Raw genomic sequence first — 18,603 nt, 5'->3', positions numbered from 1 at the left:
ATTAAATCGAAATATCGAGGTAAACATGCTTGTCGACATCAGGGACTAATTTGTGAAGGAACATTAACATTTTGGAATTAAACGTCGAAAATAAGTAAAGAATTAGACCGTCGGTGAAACTAGATCGATAGAGTGAATTTCGAAATAAGATGAAACATCAAAATCTCGACAATGGGAACATAGTCGAGACATGGCGGTAGGAAAATCATATTTAAGAGAAAACAAAGGCCGACATTTGAGATATTAAGTCAATTACGAAAAGTAAAATCAATGCAGTATAGAAAAAAATATGCGTCGAAATTGCATTAGAAACGTCGAAATAATGTACAAAGTCGAATTTGAGTGATAAAAAGACACATAATAAAGATTGATAATGAAGGTGTCGATTAATTGTTATGTCGAAAATGCGAGACAAATACTCGACATGGCATATTGCAGTGTACTTTCTTGGTCACCGTAGCAAATATATGTTTTTTTTCGGTATGAGGGGCTAACATCGAGTTACAATGATAACGTTTCCATTTGTCCCAAGCATGGTACGTGTGAGTGGTGGAGGAGTGGGGAGGGGGTAATATTTGGCAATTCATAGACCTTCACGTGCATATTGAGTATTTCCTCCACTTGTGAATTCTTTAAAAAATCACTTTGATGATTTGCATATGGACGTTTTCTGTAGGAATGAACTTTACGACTACTAAATGGAACAAGTTGATCCGTACAAATTGCGTCATCATCTATTAATAATCTGCTCAGCAAGCGTTGTGAACCATACGCAGTTTGATATGCACAGTTAACTTGACCTAGCCTATGCTTATATTTATGCACCACATAGCAATTAGCATTAAGCAGGGTAAACCACTGCGGGCCGAAAGTTCCAAAAACGTATCATGGACCTGACGTTCTTTACTGTGTGATAAAATGTTGGGAAGGACACCAAAATAATGCTCAGAACGATACAGAATCTTCCAAAAGGTAACAACTTGATCGAATTGTTCTACATTTTTGTAACCTTCATTCATAAATATTCCTCCTAGAGTCCTAGGGGCCTACCACTTCCTTCAACCCTAGCCTAAGTTGGCCTATACAACCATTACCAAGCCTCATTCAGTGTAGCCTAGAGGCTAGACCATATATAGGGGCCTGTATATATGCCTAATGATTCGAACGAAGTTAAAGGAGCATAGGCCTAATTATATTCGTCTTAGTAGCTACGATTTGCATTTAACAAATGGCTCTAAGTAACATTGTGATTTGTCCATGATAATCATGGATGTTAAGTATGAATCTAAGTAAGAGACTGACTTTGGTCAGCTTGCGGCTTTGGTAAGCCAATGATGGCTTCTTCGCGAGTTCTTGCTTGCACCTCCTCTCAATTGTAACATAACAGTTAGTCATAGAAGTGGTTATCACCACTTAGACAGTTGTTTGTTTCTGTGGTCACACACATCCTGGTAGCAGTATAGAGAAGAAGTATAAATAGATTAGAGAACAGTACTTATCATCTTGTGTGGTGTATCATTTTTCCATCATCCTTGGAACATAATCATTTCTGTCTTAGCTATTTGAAGATAATTGTACACATGCAAATACTGTTATGATTCAGGAATGTTTCTAACATCGTTTCTTACACTTTTCTGATTGAAATCAATAGTGCTTTGTTGATAATCCATTATACAATGACAATACATAAATTTCAAGATAATGTTGATTTAACACATTGATTTGATTTTTTTACAGTCCTTCGGGCACATACCCCATGCAGTAGTAACAGAAACAATCCTAGTCAAACCCCAGCTCCTGTGTTGATTGAGAGAGCGTCAGATCACTCTTCAGAACCAGACCGTAAATTATGTGTCAAGCCGCCTGGACATGTAGCCATATTTTCGTCATGGTAAAGTATACATTTAATAGTATATTCCAGTGATACATGTTTTTCTACCTTTTGTAGCTAGCTTTGATAATGAATGAACAGTGTATATAATGTATATAGTATATAGTGTATATATATATATATATATATATATATATATATATATATATACATATACATATACATATACATATATATATATATAAATGCTTAAAGAATAAGCCACTACAACTTTCACAATATATTGTTTTTCTTGAAAGAGTTATCGGAGAGTTGTAATATTACTCTGCCACATATTTTTGTAAGAGAAATATATTTGTGCATTATTTGCAATTTTGGTTGAATTATTCATCAACCGTCTAAGTTTGGTGTAGAAGTAAGTCAGTGATGGAGTGTTCTTCACTCTGGACAATGAAAAAAATTAATGTTGATCCAGATGATACCATTCATCATTGTCTATATCTCCTGCTATTAAGAATGATGGATGTAACACAGTTGCAATAACCAGGTTTTCTATATCACAGGTTACCGATAGGACCATCTCGAGGTTTCTTCGATCTCTTCTCGCAAGATCGTAATCATGAAGATCTCACCCAACAGCAGCGCTGGCAGTCCCATAGGAGGCAGCACACAGAATTTGAAGGGTTCGGCTGGGTAAGAGAGACGAATGTTAAAAATATAATCTGTAAGCATCTCCAAACTTAAAGCATGCTAAGGTGTTTACATTACTTGAAAGTTTCCATTTGTATTTTTGTGAAGCTGGTTCTTCGTTCACAGTTTGTACAGAAATTTAGGGAGACTCATATAAGAGATGTCACCATCTCAGATAGGAAGAAGGATTAGCACCCAAAGGGAACTTAAGATTTAAAAGTGAACGACATTATCTGTCTTCTTAGGATATTTGGGGCACAGCTGTCTAGTTTGTACACGTTCACAAGAAGTAGAAGAGTAACTGACGAAACTGAAGCACGATAAACAAAGACATAGCAAAAATGTTGTCCCTCATCACTCTGAAGACACACATTCGTTAAAAAATGAATTAAGCATACATATTTTTTGTTGTCAGCATATAAATTCGCACATATTTTATGCATGCTTTTAGTAGATAAGATACCTTACAACAGGAAAGAAGTTATTCCAGAAAACTTAAAGATCCCAAAGGTGTTAATTTAGCTTACCATTTGTGACTTTTCTCCATTTTGTTGTTTTTGTCATATTTAGGGTACAGCAGTTGTTGTTGCCATTCAGTTATGCAGAGCACTCTCTTGTGCCAAGTTTCCTGACAGGGAAGCGAATGATGACTTCAAGCACCCTTTGGTCACAGTGGCCAAACTATTGCCGATTCATCCGTCTCACAGAGCTATTGCTAGGAGTATCATCAGCAATGAACATAGCTTAGCAGACTCCAGCACTGCATCCTCCGTATCTTTTAGCTCAGGCGACGAAGATTGCTCGCAGGATTTGTCGATTTGTAGCTCGGGAGAAGAAGCTTCGAGCAGGAAGGATGGTGGAGTCCTTGATGAGAAACAATCCAAGTTTGGAGATGAGGAAACCGCAGGAGATGAATTGAAGGTGAGAGAGCAATTGTTACAGAGAATAACAGACCTTTGTGTTAAGCAATGAATTCAAATACGATTTATTCTATTGATTTATCATCTTTGACCAAAACTGTTTTTTGACTGATATCCTCAAATATTTGTTGCTAATTTTTGGTTGAAAAGATTATTTTGTAGACTTCTTTCTTCCTTTTCTAAATGCATCAAAATTCTCCTTTGACAACTTAGTGCAACATGTGACTGCAACAAATTCTTGCAAATTGTTTGATTGGCCACTTTTTCAAACCAAACCAAAATTGGGTGGCAACCCACAGCCTCAGAATAGTTATGACATTATGCATTATGCATTGTGCTGTTACTTGATGAGTAAAGGAATTTGCCAGATGACAAATTTTGTTCACATCTATGATACTTGAAAGTAGTCGTGAAAAAATGAAAATATATCTACACTAATTTGGGACATATCCTACAGAAAATTGTTCAATAATTGAATCATAAATACCAATTTTAATTTATTTTATTTCCCAGCAGGACTATCAACAACAGTCCCTCTCAACTGATGAAATTCTACCAGCACTGGAAGGTGCTTTGGTTCATTTAAGAAAGACTAGCCAGAAAACGAAGGGAATGATTGAGACTATGATGGGCATTCAATTCGCCAGTCTGGGAAGGTATAAGAAAGCAGTGTCACATTTCGAAAGTGCTTCTCAACTTGGTTACAGCAAAGCTCAGTACAATCTCGGACAATGTTATGAGCTTGGACAGGGTGTGGAGTTGGATCTTGCAAAGGTTCGGATAATTTATTCACCTTTATGAAATATTTGTCATGATCAAACATAATTTTTCAGTTCCAAAAATATTGAACGGAAGCTATTCTGTTTTTAAGAGTTTGTCTTCGAAGAAGAATCTTGCTAGGATGAAAATTCGGGCCCTCTAACTTATGTATTTACCTACGCAGATTTTTTGTTAATCGTTCTTTTTATATATTTTTATTTAAGTGAATCATTTAGAAGCAAATTTTGGTTTTCTTGCTGAGTTTGAGATGACCAATATGGGAAGGCTTAGTGTAATCAGTACTGATCTTAAAATACATAATCTTTTATTGGTTGTTTTTGGTTGTTTGTAATAAATGTATGATGGAATTAGAATCTTTCCCAACAAAATTTAGGCTGTTATTTTCTTGTACCACAGAGCAGCAAAGCATAGTTTCCCTCTTGGTCTAGCTCACACAAAGAAGAACTAATTAATTCAGATTTGTATAGCAAGTAGAGAGTTCAAAGTGTGTTTACATTAAATCAGTAAAACAATACAAGGTACTGTGCATGGAAGCAACTTTTCATCTTTGAGTTTATTTTTTGCTGTGTTTATACAAGATATTATATTTTTAATAATGTAACTTTATGGAGGTTATCTATATTTAATATTGCCTGGTTTTTCTCCATCTCGTCAGGCTGTTAACTTGTACGAGAGAGCAGCAGAGCAAGACCATCCTCTCGCCCTGTACAAACTCGGAATGTACCATTATCACGGCTTAGGAGCAACCCCGGAAGATGAATCAGTCGGTTTCAAATTCATGCAAAGAGCAGCAGAGGCCGGAGTTATCCTGGTGAGTCACTGTGTAGGATCCATGGTTTAAAATAAAAGTTCCTGCAACGATATTTTAACCCTGGATGTTTATGATGAGATGCCGTTATTGACAGGTGATATAAAGATGATTTTCTTGATGCGGGCGGAATGGCAACTTGGAGCTTTTGAAATAGACTCTTTGTATGAAAAACTGTATTCCAAACAAAAAAGGCATAAATATTATTCAGTGAATTAAATGCTGTGCTTCCTTTTGACACCACTAAATATCACATTCACTGACTCTACGTATCTCACCAGTTGCATCGATATTAGTAGTGGTAACATCTCTTAGCCCAATTTCAAAGAGGAGAAAGCAGTTTATAGTATCTCAAAATCCGTAAAAAACAATCTCTTTATAGTGATCTTTGGATTGAAGTCAATCTCCAAAGAAGGCTAAGCATTACTCTCAAATAAATATGAACAAAAAAACAACAGTTATCCTGAAAAGGCTAGTTAGCTTTCTCATGTATATAAAAAGAAATGAAAAATAAAAATGAAGTTACAAACTAAACTAAATTTACCAAAGAACAATGCTGGGTCTTTCATATCCTAAGTTTGCTTCAAAATTGATTCCAAAGAAAGTAAATGCTGCAGTCAACTGATGTTCAAGTGCAATAGCAGTGAGTCATCCTCCCTGGCCAGACATATGTGGCAATGGCAGTGTTGTTGCAGTTTCTTGTGAAGTTGGAAGTTAACATATGTATCTGTTTATGTGGAGTCCTTTGGGGGGATTTTTGCCCTAAGTGGGTAGTGGGCGTCCAAGAACTTTGCTCTCTTTCCCTTCCAAACATCTCCCACATCAATTGACCTAGAAACAAGACATTTGTTTGGTTGTAGTAAACTTATTTAAGTCACTGGTTACACTTCAGGTCCAATTTTCTTAATGCTCTTCCCTTTCTCCTGCTTTTTATTTTGTGGCTGTAGGCTCATAGCTTCTTAGGAAATTACTATCTTCAAACCAAGACGAGAGACGTTGAGAAAGCAATACTCCATCTAAGAGCAGCTGTTGAAGAACAGGTAAGATTGTCGACAAATTAAAAAAGAAAGCATTGACCGCAAAATGTGTCGAAACCACCTGCAGTTATACACTTCCCGTAAATGAGCGATTACAATGTGATAAAATAACAGGTAGTGGGTAGGCATAGATCTGTCTAGAGTTGATGAACTGTAAATTATGTTATAGTAACACTGGGTATGTATAATAAAAGTATAAACCAAATGCAATTCAGCTATTGTAATGTTAAGTCCTTAAAGCAAATTTCGGGGCCTCTTTGTTTTAATAGCGTGGGAAGTTGGTTGGGGGAAGGGTAGTTGAGGGAAGGGGAGAATGGAAGGGTTGCTGTTGCTATGGTCAAGTGGATAAAGTCATCTGGGAGCATCTGGGAGGTTATCAGTTCGACCCCCTTGGCCATCCAAAGCAAGGAAGGTTTTCCATCCAGGATGAGTTCATGGTTTCCCATCTGAAATGGTCTCCCAAATAGTTTAAAAAAGAGTCAAAACAAGCTTAAATTGTAAATTGGAGAGCCACTTGCCATGAAGAGTAAGTTATAAGCCATTTGTCTTCTCCCACATGCACATGTTGCTGCTTAGCATCATAGAATAAACTGCCTTCACAGGCCGATATTCCCCTAGTCTCCCATTCCTTATGTACGACATCACCTATTCTTGATCCAAAGGAGACAGAGTCTGAATACCTACTGGGTCTATGTTACGAACAAGGATGGGGCGTTCACCGCAACATGGAGGCAGCAGCTGGACTCTACCACAGAGCAGCCAAGGCTGGTTATCCTCTAGCTATGTACAGCTTGGGGACTTATTTTGAGAAAGGACTCGGAGGTGAGAATATATATATATATGTACTGACCTTGAAATTATAATCAAACAGATCTTAGGGAAAATTTCCCCTTTCCAAACACTGACTCCTGCTTTGTCATGTGTGTTTCTATATATATATTGCAGATATACTAAATAAGTGATATCAGTAAGGATATTTATGCCACAGTGTAGATGTGCTGGTCTTTTTGGATGTGTTATCTGCAACCGATGAAAAGCTATAACGTTGATGATTGGAAATCCTTGATGTTTGTGAGTTTGGTCTGTGGACTAACCATACCAGCAAAAGGTGATGGGAAATTCTGTTGTAAGATATATCATCTCGTCAAGTGAATTAAGCGGGTGTAATTTCTACCCTGTTGTACATTACCAAGGCAGCAGCTGAGGGCAGCAGATTAGATGTGTGTTTACTTAAAGATATTCGTTAGTGTACATGGTAAAGGAATGCTACAATATATTCAGCTGTTGGGCTTGCACCAAATGGAACTGTTAGGTAGATCACTCTGTGTCCAAATGGAACTTTGATGATGTCAGATACATTTGTTAACATTTATTAAATTCTGATGTTGGCATGCAGCAAACCAATCTATTACAGTTGTTACCTGGATATCTGTCGTCCAATGTAATATTATCTTCACTTGTTTTGACAATTAATTATGCAAGGAATTCATCAAAATGTCCACACAAATGTTATTGATTAATGGATTGACTTTTATTGTTATGATTATTTTTTTTGTGTGCATGACATTCTCTCATTTCTTGAGAATAGAGGAAACTTTCTGTTGACCAAGATTTTATTTATTTTAATTTACTTTCAAAAAGGAGTCCTGCAGGATAAAGACCAAGCCAAGAGGCTGTACACAGATGCAAGTAAGAGAGGACTAGACCTGGCTTCTGAAAGGCTAAGACAATTGTCACTTCCGGAAGAGAAAGAGAACGAACTAAGAGAAGGAAAAGAGGCAAGGAGAGTGATGCCCACCGCAGAAAACAGATCAATTAACAAACTTAAAGTATCCAAATCAGAGAACGGTACTATGCATTCATCTAATTCAGAATCATGTCTATCAAAGAGAGGCGAAAACGTCAGAAACGGTAGCGAAAATTCACTGACTCTATCATATTTAAGCCTCATCCTTCCTTCTGTACTACGCACGAGCACTGTAGGCACAGCAAACGAGGAATTGGACAATAAACCCGTGGACTTTCAAATCGGAGATGATGAGGAGAATGGTTCTTCGTGGAGATTGGATGCGGTTGATAGTGTTCAGATTGCAGTCTGAGAAATGAGATGACCGTCTATAAATGACACTCATTTGGATCATGCAAAGTTGACCATATAGCACAAAGCAATACTTTTCTTGAAGTATCTGATTTATCTTTTTTTATCATTTTTTTTCCATTTTTCTCTAAATTGTGTTTGTGAAGGAGAAAGAATACATTACAACTGGTATTACTATTTTGTTCCCTTCAATTTTTTGGGCACAATGTAGTTATGCCTTTACTGCAGCTGTAACAGCACGATTGCAAGAAATAGCATTTTATATCTGAGTTTCATAAACTATAAAGATGAATTCAAATTTGGTATTAGGTTTTATCAAATAGAGCAACTCCTTGATGGATGGATGAGTGCTTGTAAAATATTATGTTTAAAACATACAGAGTATTCTCCAATCTTCCTCCCAATAATTTGTATTTCGTATGGTGTATTAATCATGCTTGGTACATTTGAAATATTGCTCTCTATCTCTCTTATTATAAGTTCTTTTATGTTTCCGTTTTATTATACAAAAAATGTGAAGGTGTGTACCCAAGTGCCATTGGGACATGTCTCTGTACTGAAAATGTTACATTGCTTTGCACTGAAAGTTTATGAAGTATTTTGTAGGTGTATTGACTTGTCATATGGTGCTTTACATTAAACCATCAGTATGAATCTGAATACAAATTATCCATTCTCCTCTTTGCTAGAAATCAATTTTCCAAATTTTCCTGAACTATAAAAGGTCATGTGATCAGGATGATTACCCTTTCTCTTTCCTCTTCCTCCTAGTCCCCTCCCTCTGTTGTCTCAATTTAGACAATATTTTCTGCTTTTCATTCGACTTCTAGAGAGGTGAGTAAAAAGTGATTGAAGTAATGAATGCTCTGTTATGAAAGAAAGTGTTTGAAGAGTTCACATAAGGCTTTTATGAATTTAACATGTGTCCTATTAGTATGATCAAGAAAGGTCTATGTCTGGATGATGAGAGCAGCATGAGGAAAAAAACCCCATCAAGACAGTTGGTTACAGCGCTGCAAAATACCAGTCAAGTGTATGACTTTGTGGTAGTGTTTATATATAGACATCAAAGAATGGATTATAACAAAGTTGTGCTTGCAATAATATGTTTATAAGTACATAAATTGAAATCATACACAGCAGTGGGGTAGATCCTTTTCAGTCTGTAGTCTATTTTGCATGAAGGGTATGGATAAATTGCTTTCAATAATTGATAAGTGAAGCCTGTCCTTAAATCACAACTTCTATTAGTATGTTGCTATGAGATGCCTCATTCTCCTCCTCCAATTGCCCAAACATCTCTATTCCCACAAGTTGCTACAAAGACATTAATGCATCTCACCTATAAAGGATATAAGGGACAAAATATCATCCACTCCCCTTCCCCTTCCATCCCCTCCCATCTTCAGATTTCAGGACTAGGGGTAGGACCATAAAGCAGGATTATATCCTGCTCTAGGGGGTACGACTGAACTTCGTTACGTTGAATGATATACGCTCGATCTGGCTACTTATGTATCCGTCATTATGGGCACATGATCTTTCCATTGGAAGTTTATCTTCGCGATCGACTTCGGACGAAGATGTTTAGGGCTTTGATTAGAAAGAAATTTCTTGCAGAATATTTATCTTAACAACATTACCCAAGGTAACAGGTAAGACAGCAATTGAAAACACATTTCCAGTTCTATGACATGAAATCTCATAAAAATAAAGAACATTCTCATCTTGAGTCTATAGCGTCGTTGCTCCTAAGCAACCGCATAACTTGTCGCCTAGCCTAGCTGGTATTGGTAGGGTAATTACAAAGGGTTTATGTAGTTATTGTGTTGTGTGTTACTAACGTAAGTGTTAGGATTGTGCAATAGAGAATAGTCACAAATTCCTACCGTGAAAGTTGAAACATAAAAACATCAAGTCTACTTTGCTGTTTCTTGTCGTTTTCATTTTTACGAGTTTATCCCCTCACTTACTAGTCCAGTATACGATAACCTTAACACACGCACGATGTAAGGAAATTTTCCTGGAACTTGTGGAAGTGTATTTTGACCAAAGACCTTAACAATACAAGTAGCTAGCCATTAAGTTTCATCATAGAGTTCTGATATAACATCAAAGCCTCACTTGTACATTGTTCGTTCAATGTTAGTGGTTACAATGTTGTAATTGCAATAAGGCCTGCTATTCTGTGGCACATCTAATTGTTCATCAGATATTAACTTCACTTTTTTTGTTTATCTCATGCATAACTTATAATAAATTGCAAGAAATGCATGATTTGACAGAAAGCTACCTGTATGTACAGTCACAAAAACATAAATTCATGCAGTAATTAACTTATAATTTTGAAGAACTTGGTGCTTTTTTAATGCTTTTCACGCTATTGAAATTATGCTTTACCCTTCATGTTTGACATACATACATACATGTCTCATATGTATCCTTAGACTCTCGTCTGCCCAGATGTCCCCTTTCAATGTTCCTAGAACAGTTTCTTTAGACCCAACAAACCTTTGAAAACTTCCCTTCATAATAGGGGATTGGAAATTTGGTAAATCTATGACATTCACTTGAAGGCATTGAAGACTCGCCCCAAACCGTGTGCCGCCCAGTGAAAAAGTTAACTTTCCATTGCTTGCCAGTGAAGTTTTTCTCTTGTCGCTACAAAATGCAGACAGATACCTTGTTATCTATAGCTGGACCTGATATGTCCGGAAGCAGGACACTTCGCCCAACAACCATTTCGCCCAACTGCCATTTCGCCCAACCTTACCATTTCGCCCAACCAGCCTGGTCATTTCGCCCAACCAGCCTGGTCATTTCGTCCAACCAGCCTGGTCATTTCGCCCAACCAGCCTGGTCATTTCGCCCAACCAGCCTGGTCATTTCGCCCAACCAGCCTGGTCATTTCGCCCAACCTTGATTAAATATGATACTTGAAAAGTAAACGTTCGGGAATTGTTAAAGTTACAGGTTACGAACCGAATATTAAGGAAACTTGAGGACCGATCAGTGTGTTGGGGGTTAGGTTTGATAATAAACGTTCGAATATTAAGGAATATTAAGGAAACTTAAAGTCCTTTTCTTTGTATAACTTTAGTAAGGAAACGTTACAGAATACGAACCGAATATTAAGGAATCTTGAGGATGGATCAGTGTTTTAGGGGTTAGGTTTGATAGGTTTGATAGTAAACGGTCGGGAATTGTTAACGTTACGGGATACGAACCGAGTATTAAGGAAACTTGAAGTCGTGGTTAAATTGATTAGGCCTACATATGTGATTACATATGTGGTTACATTGATAAATATTACGGACGGGTTTTATATATACATTGTTTTTCACTTAACGTTCCGGAATTGTTAGTCAGTAGGATGGACCAGTATTTTAGGGGTTAGGTTTGATAGGTAATCCTCCCATTATACCCGAAATAACTGCTCAGACTCCGATCGATATCGAGCGGTCCTCACTTTATTTACCTATTACGAAGTAACCTTACCCAAAATAAATCAAACTGAACTGGTGGAATAGAAAAAGTAATATTATTCTGACTGAATATTAGTAAAAATAAGGTTGGGCGAAAAGACCAACACGGTTGGGCGAAATGACCAACACGGTTGGGCGAAATGACCAACACGGTTGGGCGAAATGACCAACACGGTTGGGCGAACTGACCATGCTGGTTGGGCGAAATGACCAACGCGGTTGGGCGAAATGACCAGGCTGGTTGGGCGAAATGGCAGTTGGGCGAAATGGTTGTTGGGCGAAGTGACTCGCAAGCATATGTCCATCCCTGTATCGTTTGTACACTGTGCTGTGGGTATCGACCGCAGCTGTATACTGACTGTACACTAGTGTCTAGTTACCAAGCTGTATGTGTATTTTCTGGGATCGATGGTGGTGTCTAACACTTCTGTTACACCTCATTCGAAACTAAATGACATTACCGGCATTAGACGTTTGTTTTTGCAGGAGTCTTCACACCCTTTAATATGTGGCATTTTATCAAAAAAACTGTAAAAACTTCTTAAACTCGGATAAATTTCTACCATTCCTAATAGCATTATATATGATTTTAAATTCAATGAGGAAAATTTCTGTAGTTTTATTTTGTTTTCTGGTGTTTTGTCTTTGTTATTGTGATCCTGTAGGGGCTGTATGACTTGTTGAAGAATTGCGATGTTTTTAGCCAAAGGATGAAAATTGGGGCTACCTTGGATAATGGGTTCAAACTTCCAAGAATGAATAAATATGAAGTGTTAGGTCTAGTTGGAGAAGGTGAGTTATTTCCTTTATGTTGATCTGCCATGTATATTATCCCAAATTTATCTTTCTTTCTTAATCAAACATTATCCTATCAAGGATGCCTGAGTTGTTTTTATATCATTGTAGAGTTTGGCAGCTTTGTAACTGTTTCTAATTGCACTAGCAACTTTGTGGTGCTGCAATATGTTCACAGGAATGGTTGTTTATTTGTACAATCAGTGGAAGTACCTCAATACTAGATTAGAATCACAATCCGCAAACAAGAGTGACCTTTAAAACTGTTAATGACGATGAAGTTTTCTAACATGTTGTTCTTAGAAGCAGCTTTGTTCTTCGGTATAGCATCCTCACTGTAAAAAGTTCTAATGGTGAACATTTGAAAGTTTCCAGTTTTGTGATCACTTGGACAATTTTTTTTCCCCAAACAATTGACAAGTTACAGTTTACAGTGCTCTTTGTTGTTGTTTGTCAGAGTTAACATTTACCTGCTTGTATCCCAAATGGGCAGTCAACTTCTGCCGTTGAGCAAATATTTGCTATTTGATCAGCACGGTGTTCAGTTTACTGTCATTGCTGGTTATGTGTTGGGTTCATTATCCTTGTAGTCTTTGTACATGGTGAACCATGTCTATTTTATTTTAATTTTTATCTTATTATCATATCATCATTTTAGTAAATCTGTTTCCTGATTCATTAAGAGCAAAGCTGGTTATTTCAAATGTTTCTACATACTGTTTCTATTTTCAGGTGCATATGGGGTCGTACTGAAGTGTCGTCATAAGGTAAACGTAGCAATAAGTAGCCAAAAGTTATATATACAGTTTTCCTTTTTGTCATTAACTTTTTCAGCTCTGTTAAAACTGATGATATTTTACAATGATAGTTTCTGATTCTTCAGAAAAATGAGAGAAATGTCAGAGTAATAGCATGAATCTTTTCAGTGAAGGAAACTCTTCTTAGGAGTGACAGCAAGCTAAGAATCTTTAATATTTGCCAATAAGTAAATCAGTTCAAGTGCTGTAGTTTTAAGATATTGGTCATAATTATCGAGAAATGGTGGCTAAATTTTTAAATTAATTAGGTGCATTCACTGTGGCTCCTTCTAAGCTGATAATAAAAGAGAAGAATAACATGAGACCTAGAAAGAGTCTACTGATAGATAGTCAGTGTGACTCCAGTTAGACTGGAATTGTATCACCGCTGACTGGAAAAGCAAGAAAAATGACTGATATTATGAAAGACACTGTAAAATGGAAAATAATCTTTGCTTGGGTTTAAATGTGAAAACAAATTTCCTGCTTGATGCTGCTAGAATATAGTTTGTCAACTGCTACTGTATATATGAAGAGGGTTTATTTCTGTAAGAAATTCCAACTGGATATGATAAAAGGTGAAACAAAGTAACAGGATATAATTTTGTTTTTGTAAAAACCTTAGCAATTCATATTTTTGAATATGTTCACTCTTCACATTTTTAATTTTTAAAAACAGTGTTCATAGATGAAAATGATGGAAATTTTTCATGGAATTTTTGTTTTTGAGAATATTATGGTATAAATATGTAGTTCACACCTCTTGCTTTTCATCTAGGCTACAAAGGACATTGTGGCTGTTAAGAAGTTCAAGGACAGTGAAGGTAGGTCTTTTGCTGTTTTCTGCGTATGTGGACATTAAACTGTTCATTGGATAGCTTCACTATTGATCATTGAGAATCTATTCATGTTTCATGATTTTTCATGGTTCAGCCAGGTACACACACAATCAACTTGCTCAGTTTGAGCTGTAAGTTTGCTTGGCCTAAGACAACCTCCAGGTTTCTTCTTGCCAATGAAGCATTGAATTATTATTTTGTTTCAGTATTAAATTAACGTCTTCATGACATGCTGATCGTTTGCTCTGTTGATAGATACTGACGTGCCAACTACGTTTCTACGGAAACTTTTACAAACCGTTTGACCGTAAGATAATATAACACCTTGATCAAGTAGATCCTCGAGATGACCGGAGTGATGTATGGTTGAAATCATAAACCACCTCACAGCAGTTTGCTGTTGGTGTCGTCACTGATCTATTATGACTTAAACTGACTCTTTATGATCCCACTTAAATTGTGCAATGATTGCATAGTGGAAAATGCAATTTCAACCTACTCTGACTGTAATGTTTTCTGTCTCTGTTCCAGATAACGAAGATGTGCGCAGAACGACGCTACGAGAGCTTAAAGTTCTCAGACAACTCAAGCAAGAGAACATTGTGGAACTTAGGTAAGTTTACAGCAAGATTACAGCAAGATAGTCTGAGTGGAATCAATGGCATCGGTAGCCTAATGTAATATGTGCTTACATCACTGATCTTGTTATATTAATATCAATTTTAAAATGTTCATATTATGTTTACATTACAATTGTTTTGGCAAAACACGTCATTGTAAATGATAGCAACAATTAAAACTGTACTTAATGTATTGCAATCAGTTGATGCAATTATGAAGTTTGGAAATTACTTCTAATTTGTACAGATTGTTACATAAGAATTAAACTGTGGGTTCAGTACAGTTTAAATGCTACATAATGAAATGTGATTGTGGTAAGAAGACATTTCTTTCATTGATAATCACTGACTTGTTTTAGTTTAGAAGGAAAAGAAAGGCATCAGGAGGGTTAAAATATTCCCTCACCAAAATAGCTGGATAGCATATATGCTTAAATACCAAAACCTCAAGTCTTCTCGCAATCCTTTAAATATTTGTTTAAACATTCTTTTACCCCATTGGCAATTAAACGAAACTAGGAGTGTGGAAACAATATGAAAGTTGGTTGAATTGTTTCTAATTTATATCTGTTTAATCAGTTTGATTCAGATTTAAATAATTAGCAAGTGTTCATCAATCTCTTGCTCTTATTCCTGTCCGCTGTAATTTCTACACAAGGAATGCTATTTCATGTTGCTTCATCTGATGCACTTTTCTCACTCCAGGGAGGCCTTCAGAAGGAAAGGAAAGTTGTACTTGGTCTTTGAGTATGTTGAGAAGGTATGTACACCATCTGTCATCGTCAGTTTGTGTCATTAACTTTAAAAGTCGTCATTACTGGCTGCAAATATGCTACAAAGTCACCTCGGTCAAGTAACAGCCACTCGTGGAAAAAGAATTTTCAGCAAGCTTCTTATTGCCACTCTAAAAGTTTTTGTTATTGACTGACATTTTATCTGCTGCTTTTAAACTTTTCAGTGTATTCAAATGTATACCAAATCTCCATGGAAACCTTTGTAGATGTTTACAAATCAGACATCAGTAGTATCAAGGGTGATTATCGTTTTGCCAATAGGTACTGATTTAAGTGAGTTTGACTCAAAACACACAATTCAGTGCATTTATATGTGATGCAAAATACATGAGTTGTGACATCACATAATAGTTCAGTGCTTCCATCAAGATGAGTGGTTGCACTGGTTGTCATAAAATTAAAGAAAAATGATTATATTCTTCTGTTTGAAAATATATGTGAAGTATTAATAATTATTCATATCAGAAATGGTATTGTTTTTAAATACCATATATGGATTTAGTTATACTGTAGACATCTCTCTGATTTGAGAAGGCAAAAACTAGTGTGATATGATTCTTTTCTTTAAAAAATAAAATAAATAGTTTTATGAATTATAATTGGCTATTTGTTGCTTAGTCTAGATTGCTAGTGTTTTGACAAAGAAAGAGGTACCTTTGCTGTGTCTTGTTCACTTTCTTCCAGAGCAGTTAAAACTTAAACCCTTCTCCATGTCATCCATTTCACTGATATTCAGAATTATTTATTATCCTAATCCTGTTACAGAATATGTTGGAGTTATTAGAAGACAACCCTAATGGCTTGCCTCCAGAAAAAGTCAGGTTGGTTAATGTTTACTTTTCATGTCATTGAGTCATAGAAACAAATGTACGACTGGAGCTGGATATTTATAATTGAATTTAATGTCAGTCAAGAGGAGGTCAAAATTAATAGTTCTTAGCTAAAGTGAGCTTATCTTGAAAGAATGAAATTCTGTTACAATTGATATATACCCTGTTATCTGGTTGATGTTTCAAAATAATAACTGTGCCTCACATTAATATGAAATCTGTTGTACTAGCTTTATCAATCCTAAATTCTTTATTCCTTTATCTTTGTTTGATCTGTCAGCTGAAGTGAGCTTATCTTGAAAGAATGAAATTCTGTTACAATTGATATATACCCTGCTATCTGGTTGATGTTTCAAAATAATAGTTGTATACCTCATAAAAATATGAAATATGTTGTACTAGCTTTATCCATCCTAAATTCTTTATTCATTAATCTTTGTTTGTTCTGTCAGCTGAAGTGAGCTTGTCTTAAAAAGAATGAAATCGTTTACAATTGATATGTACCCTGTCATCTGGTTGATGTCTCAAAATAATATCTGTGTGCCTCATAAAAATATGAAATCTGTTGTACTAGCTTTATCCATCCTAAATTCTTTATTCATTAATCTTTGTTTGATCTGTCACAGGAGTTTAATTTACCAACTCATAAGAGCAATCCACTGGTGTCACAGAAATGAGATCATCCACAGAGGTGAGCTAAAAGAACTTTCAGATGTGATATTTGTGAAAGATCTGTCACAACACACCATTAAACTACAACTTTCTTTATTGTGATTGTCCAACCATCTCAGATTGAGTCAAAATTTCTGTTAACGCTTTCTGTGACTTATATCATCATGTAAAATATCTTAGTAAATATTATATCAATTTAAAGGATGATTTCTCTCTGTATAAATCTCATTTAAACGGTAATTTAAAGGTTATATTATTGTTTTAAGTTGTCTCTCAAAGAAGTTTATTCTCAATTATATATTAAAAAGTGTAGCTTTAACTAGCTAGTAAGCTACAAAATCTTTTCTGTCAGATTCAAAGTAAAATGCCTGAAAAGTGAATGATTTTTCATGTTGCTACTCTCTCTCTCTCTGCATTTAAGATGTAAAATACTTAAAGGAAGATAACTTTGTATTCTCGTCTGACTTTATTGCATCTTAATGTGTGTGCTTGTAATTTCATATTTGCAGATATTAAACCAGAGAATCTTTTGATTAGTGACAATGGAGTTTTGAAACTATGTGACTTTGGTGAGTTTATTTGTCTTGGTGGTATTTCTTTTTAAATAATGACAATCATAACATAATTTCAAAAAGAAAAACAATTTTTTTTAGTTTTTTTTTAAAGACTTAGTTTGTTTTGAAGCGTTTATCAAATTTTATAAAATTATTCAAGTTTTCCATCAGGCAAAGAATGCAAACTTTGTGAGTTAACCTTGTATAATTTATAATCACAACTCATTACAAGAAAGAAAGGTTGCTATTAAGACTGTCATTAACTTAATTTTCAAAGATTGTAATTGCATAGGTACAAGCTGCAAAACAAAAAACACCAGAAAAGTAAGAGGAATTCACATTCCTTATACTCTAACATGGAAGCTACATAACAGTAAGCTATTATTGCAGAAAATTGTAATGGAAACAGTTTGGTGATAGAGCATTCTGTTTAGAGGAGTACAGTATAGACATCGGAGATTGCCTAACAAACATACTGTGACAAAGATGAATCGTTGATACATGTTAGTCTCAATGTTTGCAAAGGTAGGATTGAAACCCCCCTCCCCCTCCCACCATCCCCATCCTCTCTTGAATAGTTTTAGGAAATGAAAATTGGAATGGAACAAAAATGTCCCATGGTTCACTGCTCTGATATAACTTTAACCCTTGTTTTATTTTGTCTTCTTCTTGATTACTAGGATTTGCGAGGAACATTACTGGTACAGGTACTGCCAATTACACCGAATACGTGGCCACCAGATGGTACCGATCACCGGAACTCCTGCTGGGGTATGTTTAACCACGGTACTCTTCCCTTTGATTAACATATCCCAAAATTGCTTTACTGATGCTTCAAATGGTGAGATTTGTTAAACTGCCTAGCGGCATCGGGATGAGATTGGAGAATATTGGGAAGGGTGGGAATGGGGTTGGGGTTAGGGAAGTTTAGCAGAATTGAAAGCAACATTAAACAAGATTCCTTGAAGCCATCAAAGACCTTGCAATGCCATGGCGTTCTTACAAGAAGTCACAGAATTTATCAACAATTCATCAAGGCAATGAAATTTTAAA

The 18,603-nt window shown here is 35.9% G+C and overlaps 2 protein-coding genes across 4 annotated transcripts in view; both read left to right on the top strand.

Annotated features, from left to right (window-relative positions):
* The first annotated feature begins 771 nt into the window (after positions 1 to 771).
* On the top strand, positions 772 to 8,339 carry LOC139979440 (uncharacterized). 2 transcript variants are annotated; one of them, XM_071990225.1, is made up of 9 exons: positions 772 to 972; positions 1,738 to 1,891; positions 2,395 to 2,524; positions 3,092 to 3,442; positions 3,955 to 4,215; positions 4,877 to 5,032; positions 5,977 to 6,069; positions 6,729 to 6,888; positions 7,708 to 8,339. In XM_071990225.1, the coding sequence occupies exons 1-9, from the start codon at positions 942 to 944 to the stop codon at positions 8,163 to 8,165; spliced, it is 1,794 nt and encodes a 597-aa protein (XP_071846326.1). In that variant the 5' UTR covers positions 772 to 941; the 3' UTR covers positions 8,166 to 8,339. The 2 variants fall into 2 exon arrangements, with proteins under 2 accessions (XP_071846326.1, XP_071846327.1); XM_071990226.1 differs by having other exon boundaries at positions 773 to 972; positions 3,958 to 4,215.
* Positions 8,340 to 8,479: 140 nt separating this feature from the next.
* The window catches only part of LOC139979439 (uncharacterized), a 20,192-nt gene continuing 10,068 nt past the window's right edge, over positions 8,480 to 18,603 (top strand). The window contains exons 1-10 of one of the 2 annotated variants that reach the window (XM_071990223.1): positions 8,480 to 9,819; positions 12,315 to 12,441; positions 13,177 to 13,211; positions 14,020 to 14,065; positions 14,612 to 14,693; positions 15,406 to 15,460; positions 16,260 to 16,315; positions 16,951 to 17,015; positions 17,506 to 17,565; positions 18,231 to 18,321. In XM_071990223.1, the coding sequence (XP_071846324.1) occupies positions 12,360 to 12,441; positions 13,177 to 13,211; positions 14,020 to 14,065; positions 14,612 to 14,693; positions 15,406 to 15,460; positions 16,260 to 16,315; positions 16,951 to 17,015; positions 17,506 to 17,565; positions 18,231 to 18,321 (572 nt within the window). In that variant the 5' untranslated portion in view covers positions 8,480 to 9,819; positions 12,315 to 12,359. Of the gene's footprint in view, positions 9,820 to 9,844; positions 10,174 to 12,314; positions 12,442 to 13,176; positions 13,212 to 14,019; positions 14,066 to 14,611; positions 14,694 to 15,405; positions 15,461 to 16,259; positions 16,316 to 16,950; positions 17,016 to 17,505; positions 17,566 to 18,230; positions 18,322 to 18,603 lie in introns of those variants that run through there. The other variant, XM_071990224.1, reaches the window with a different exon arrangement.

Source organism: Apostichopus japonicus, chromosome 14, assembly GCF_037975245.1.
Source record: "Apostichopus japonicus isolate 1M-3 chromosome 14, ASM3797524v1, whole genome shotgun sequence".
NCBI lineage: Eukaryota > Metazoa > Echinodermata > Holothuroidea > Aspidochirotida > Stichopodidae > Apostichopus > Apostichopus japonicus.
The sequence above is the reverse complement of the archived record's forward strand: the minus strand, read 5'-3'. Positions and strand labels throughout refer to the sequence as shown.

Excerpts from the sequence above, each read along its gene's own strand:
- LOC139979440 (XM_071990225.1), top strand. The coding sequence starts at position 942 with ATGCTCAGAACGATACAGAATCTTCCAAAAG. Across the intron at positions 3,443-3,954 it reads CCGCAGGAGATGAATTGAAG|CAGGACTATCAACAACAGTC; the intron begins GTGAGAGAGCAA and ends TTTATTTCCCAG. Across the intron at positions 6,070-6,728 it reads GAGCAGCTGTTGAAGAACAG|GAGACAGAGTCTGAATACCT; the intron begins GTAAGATTGTCG and ends CTTGATCCAAAG.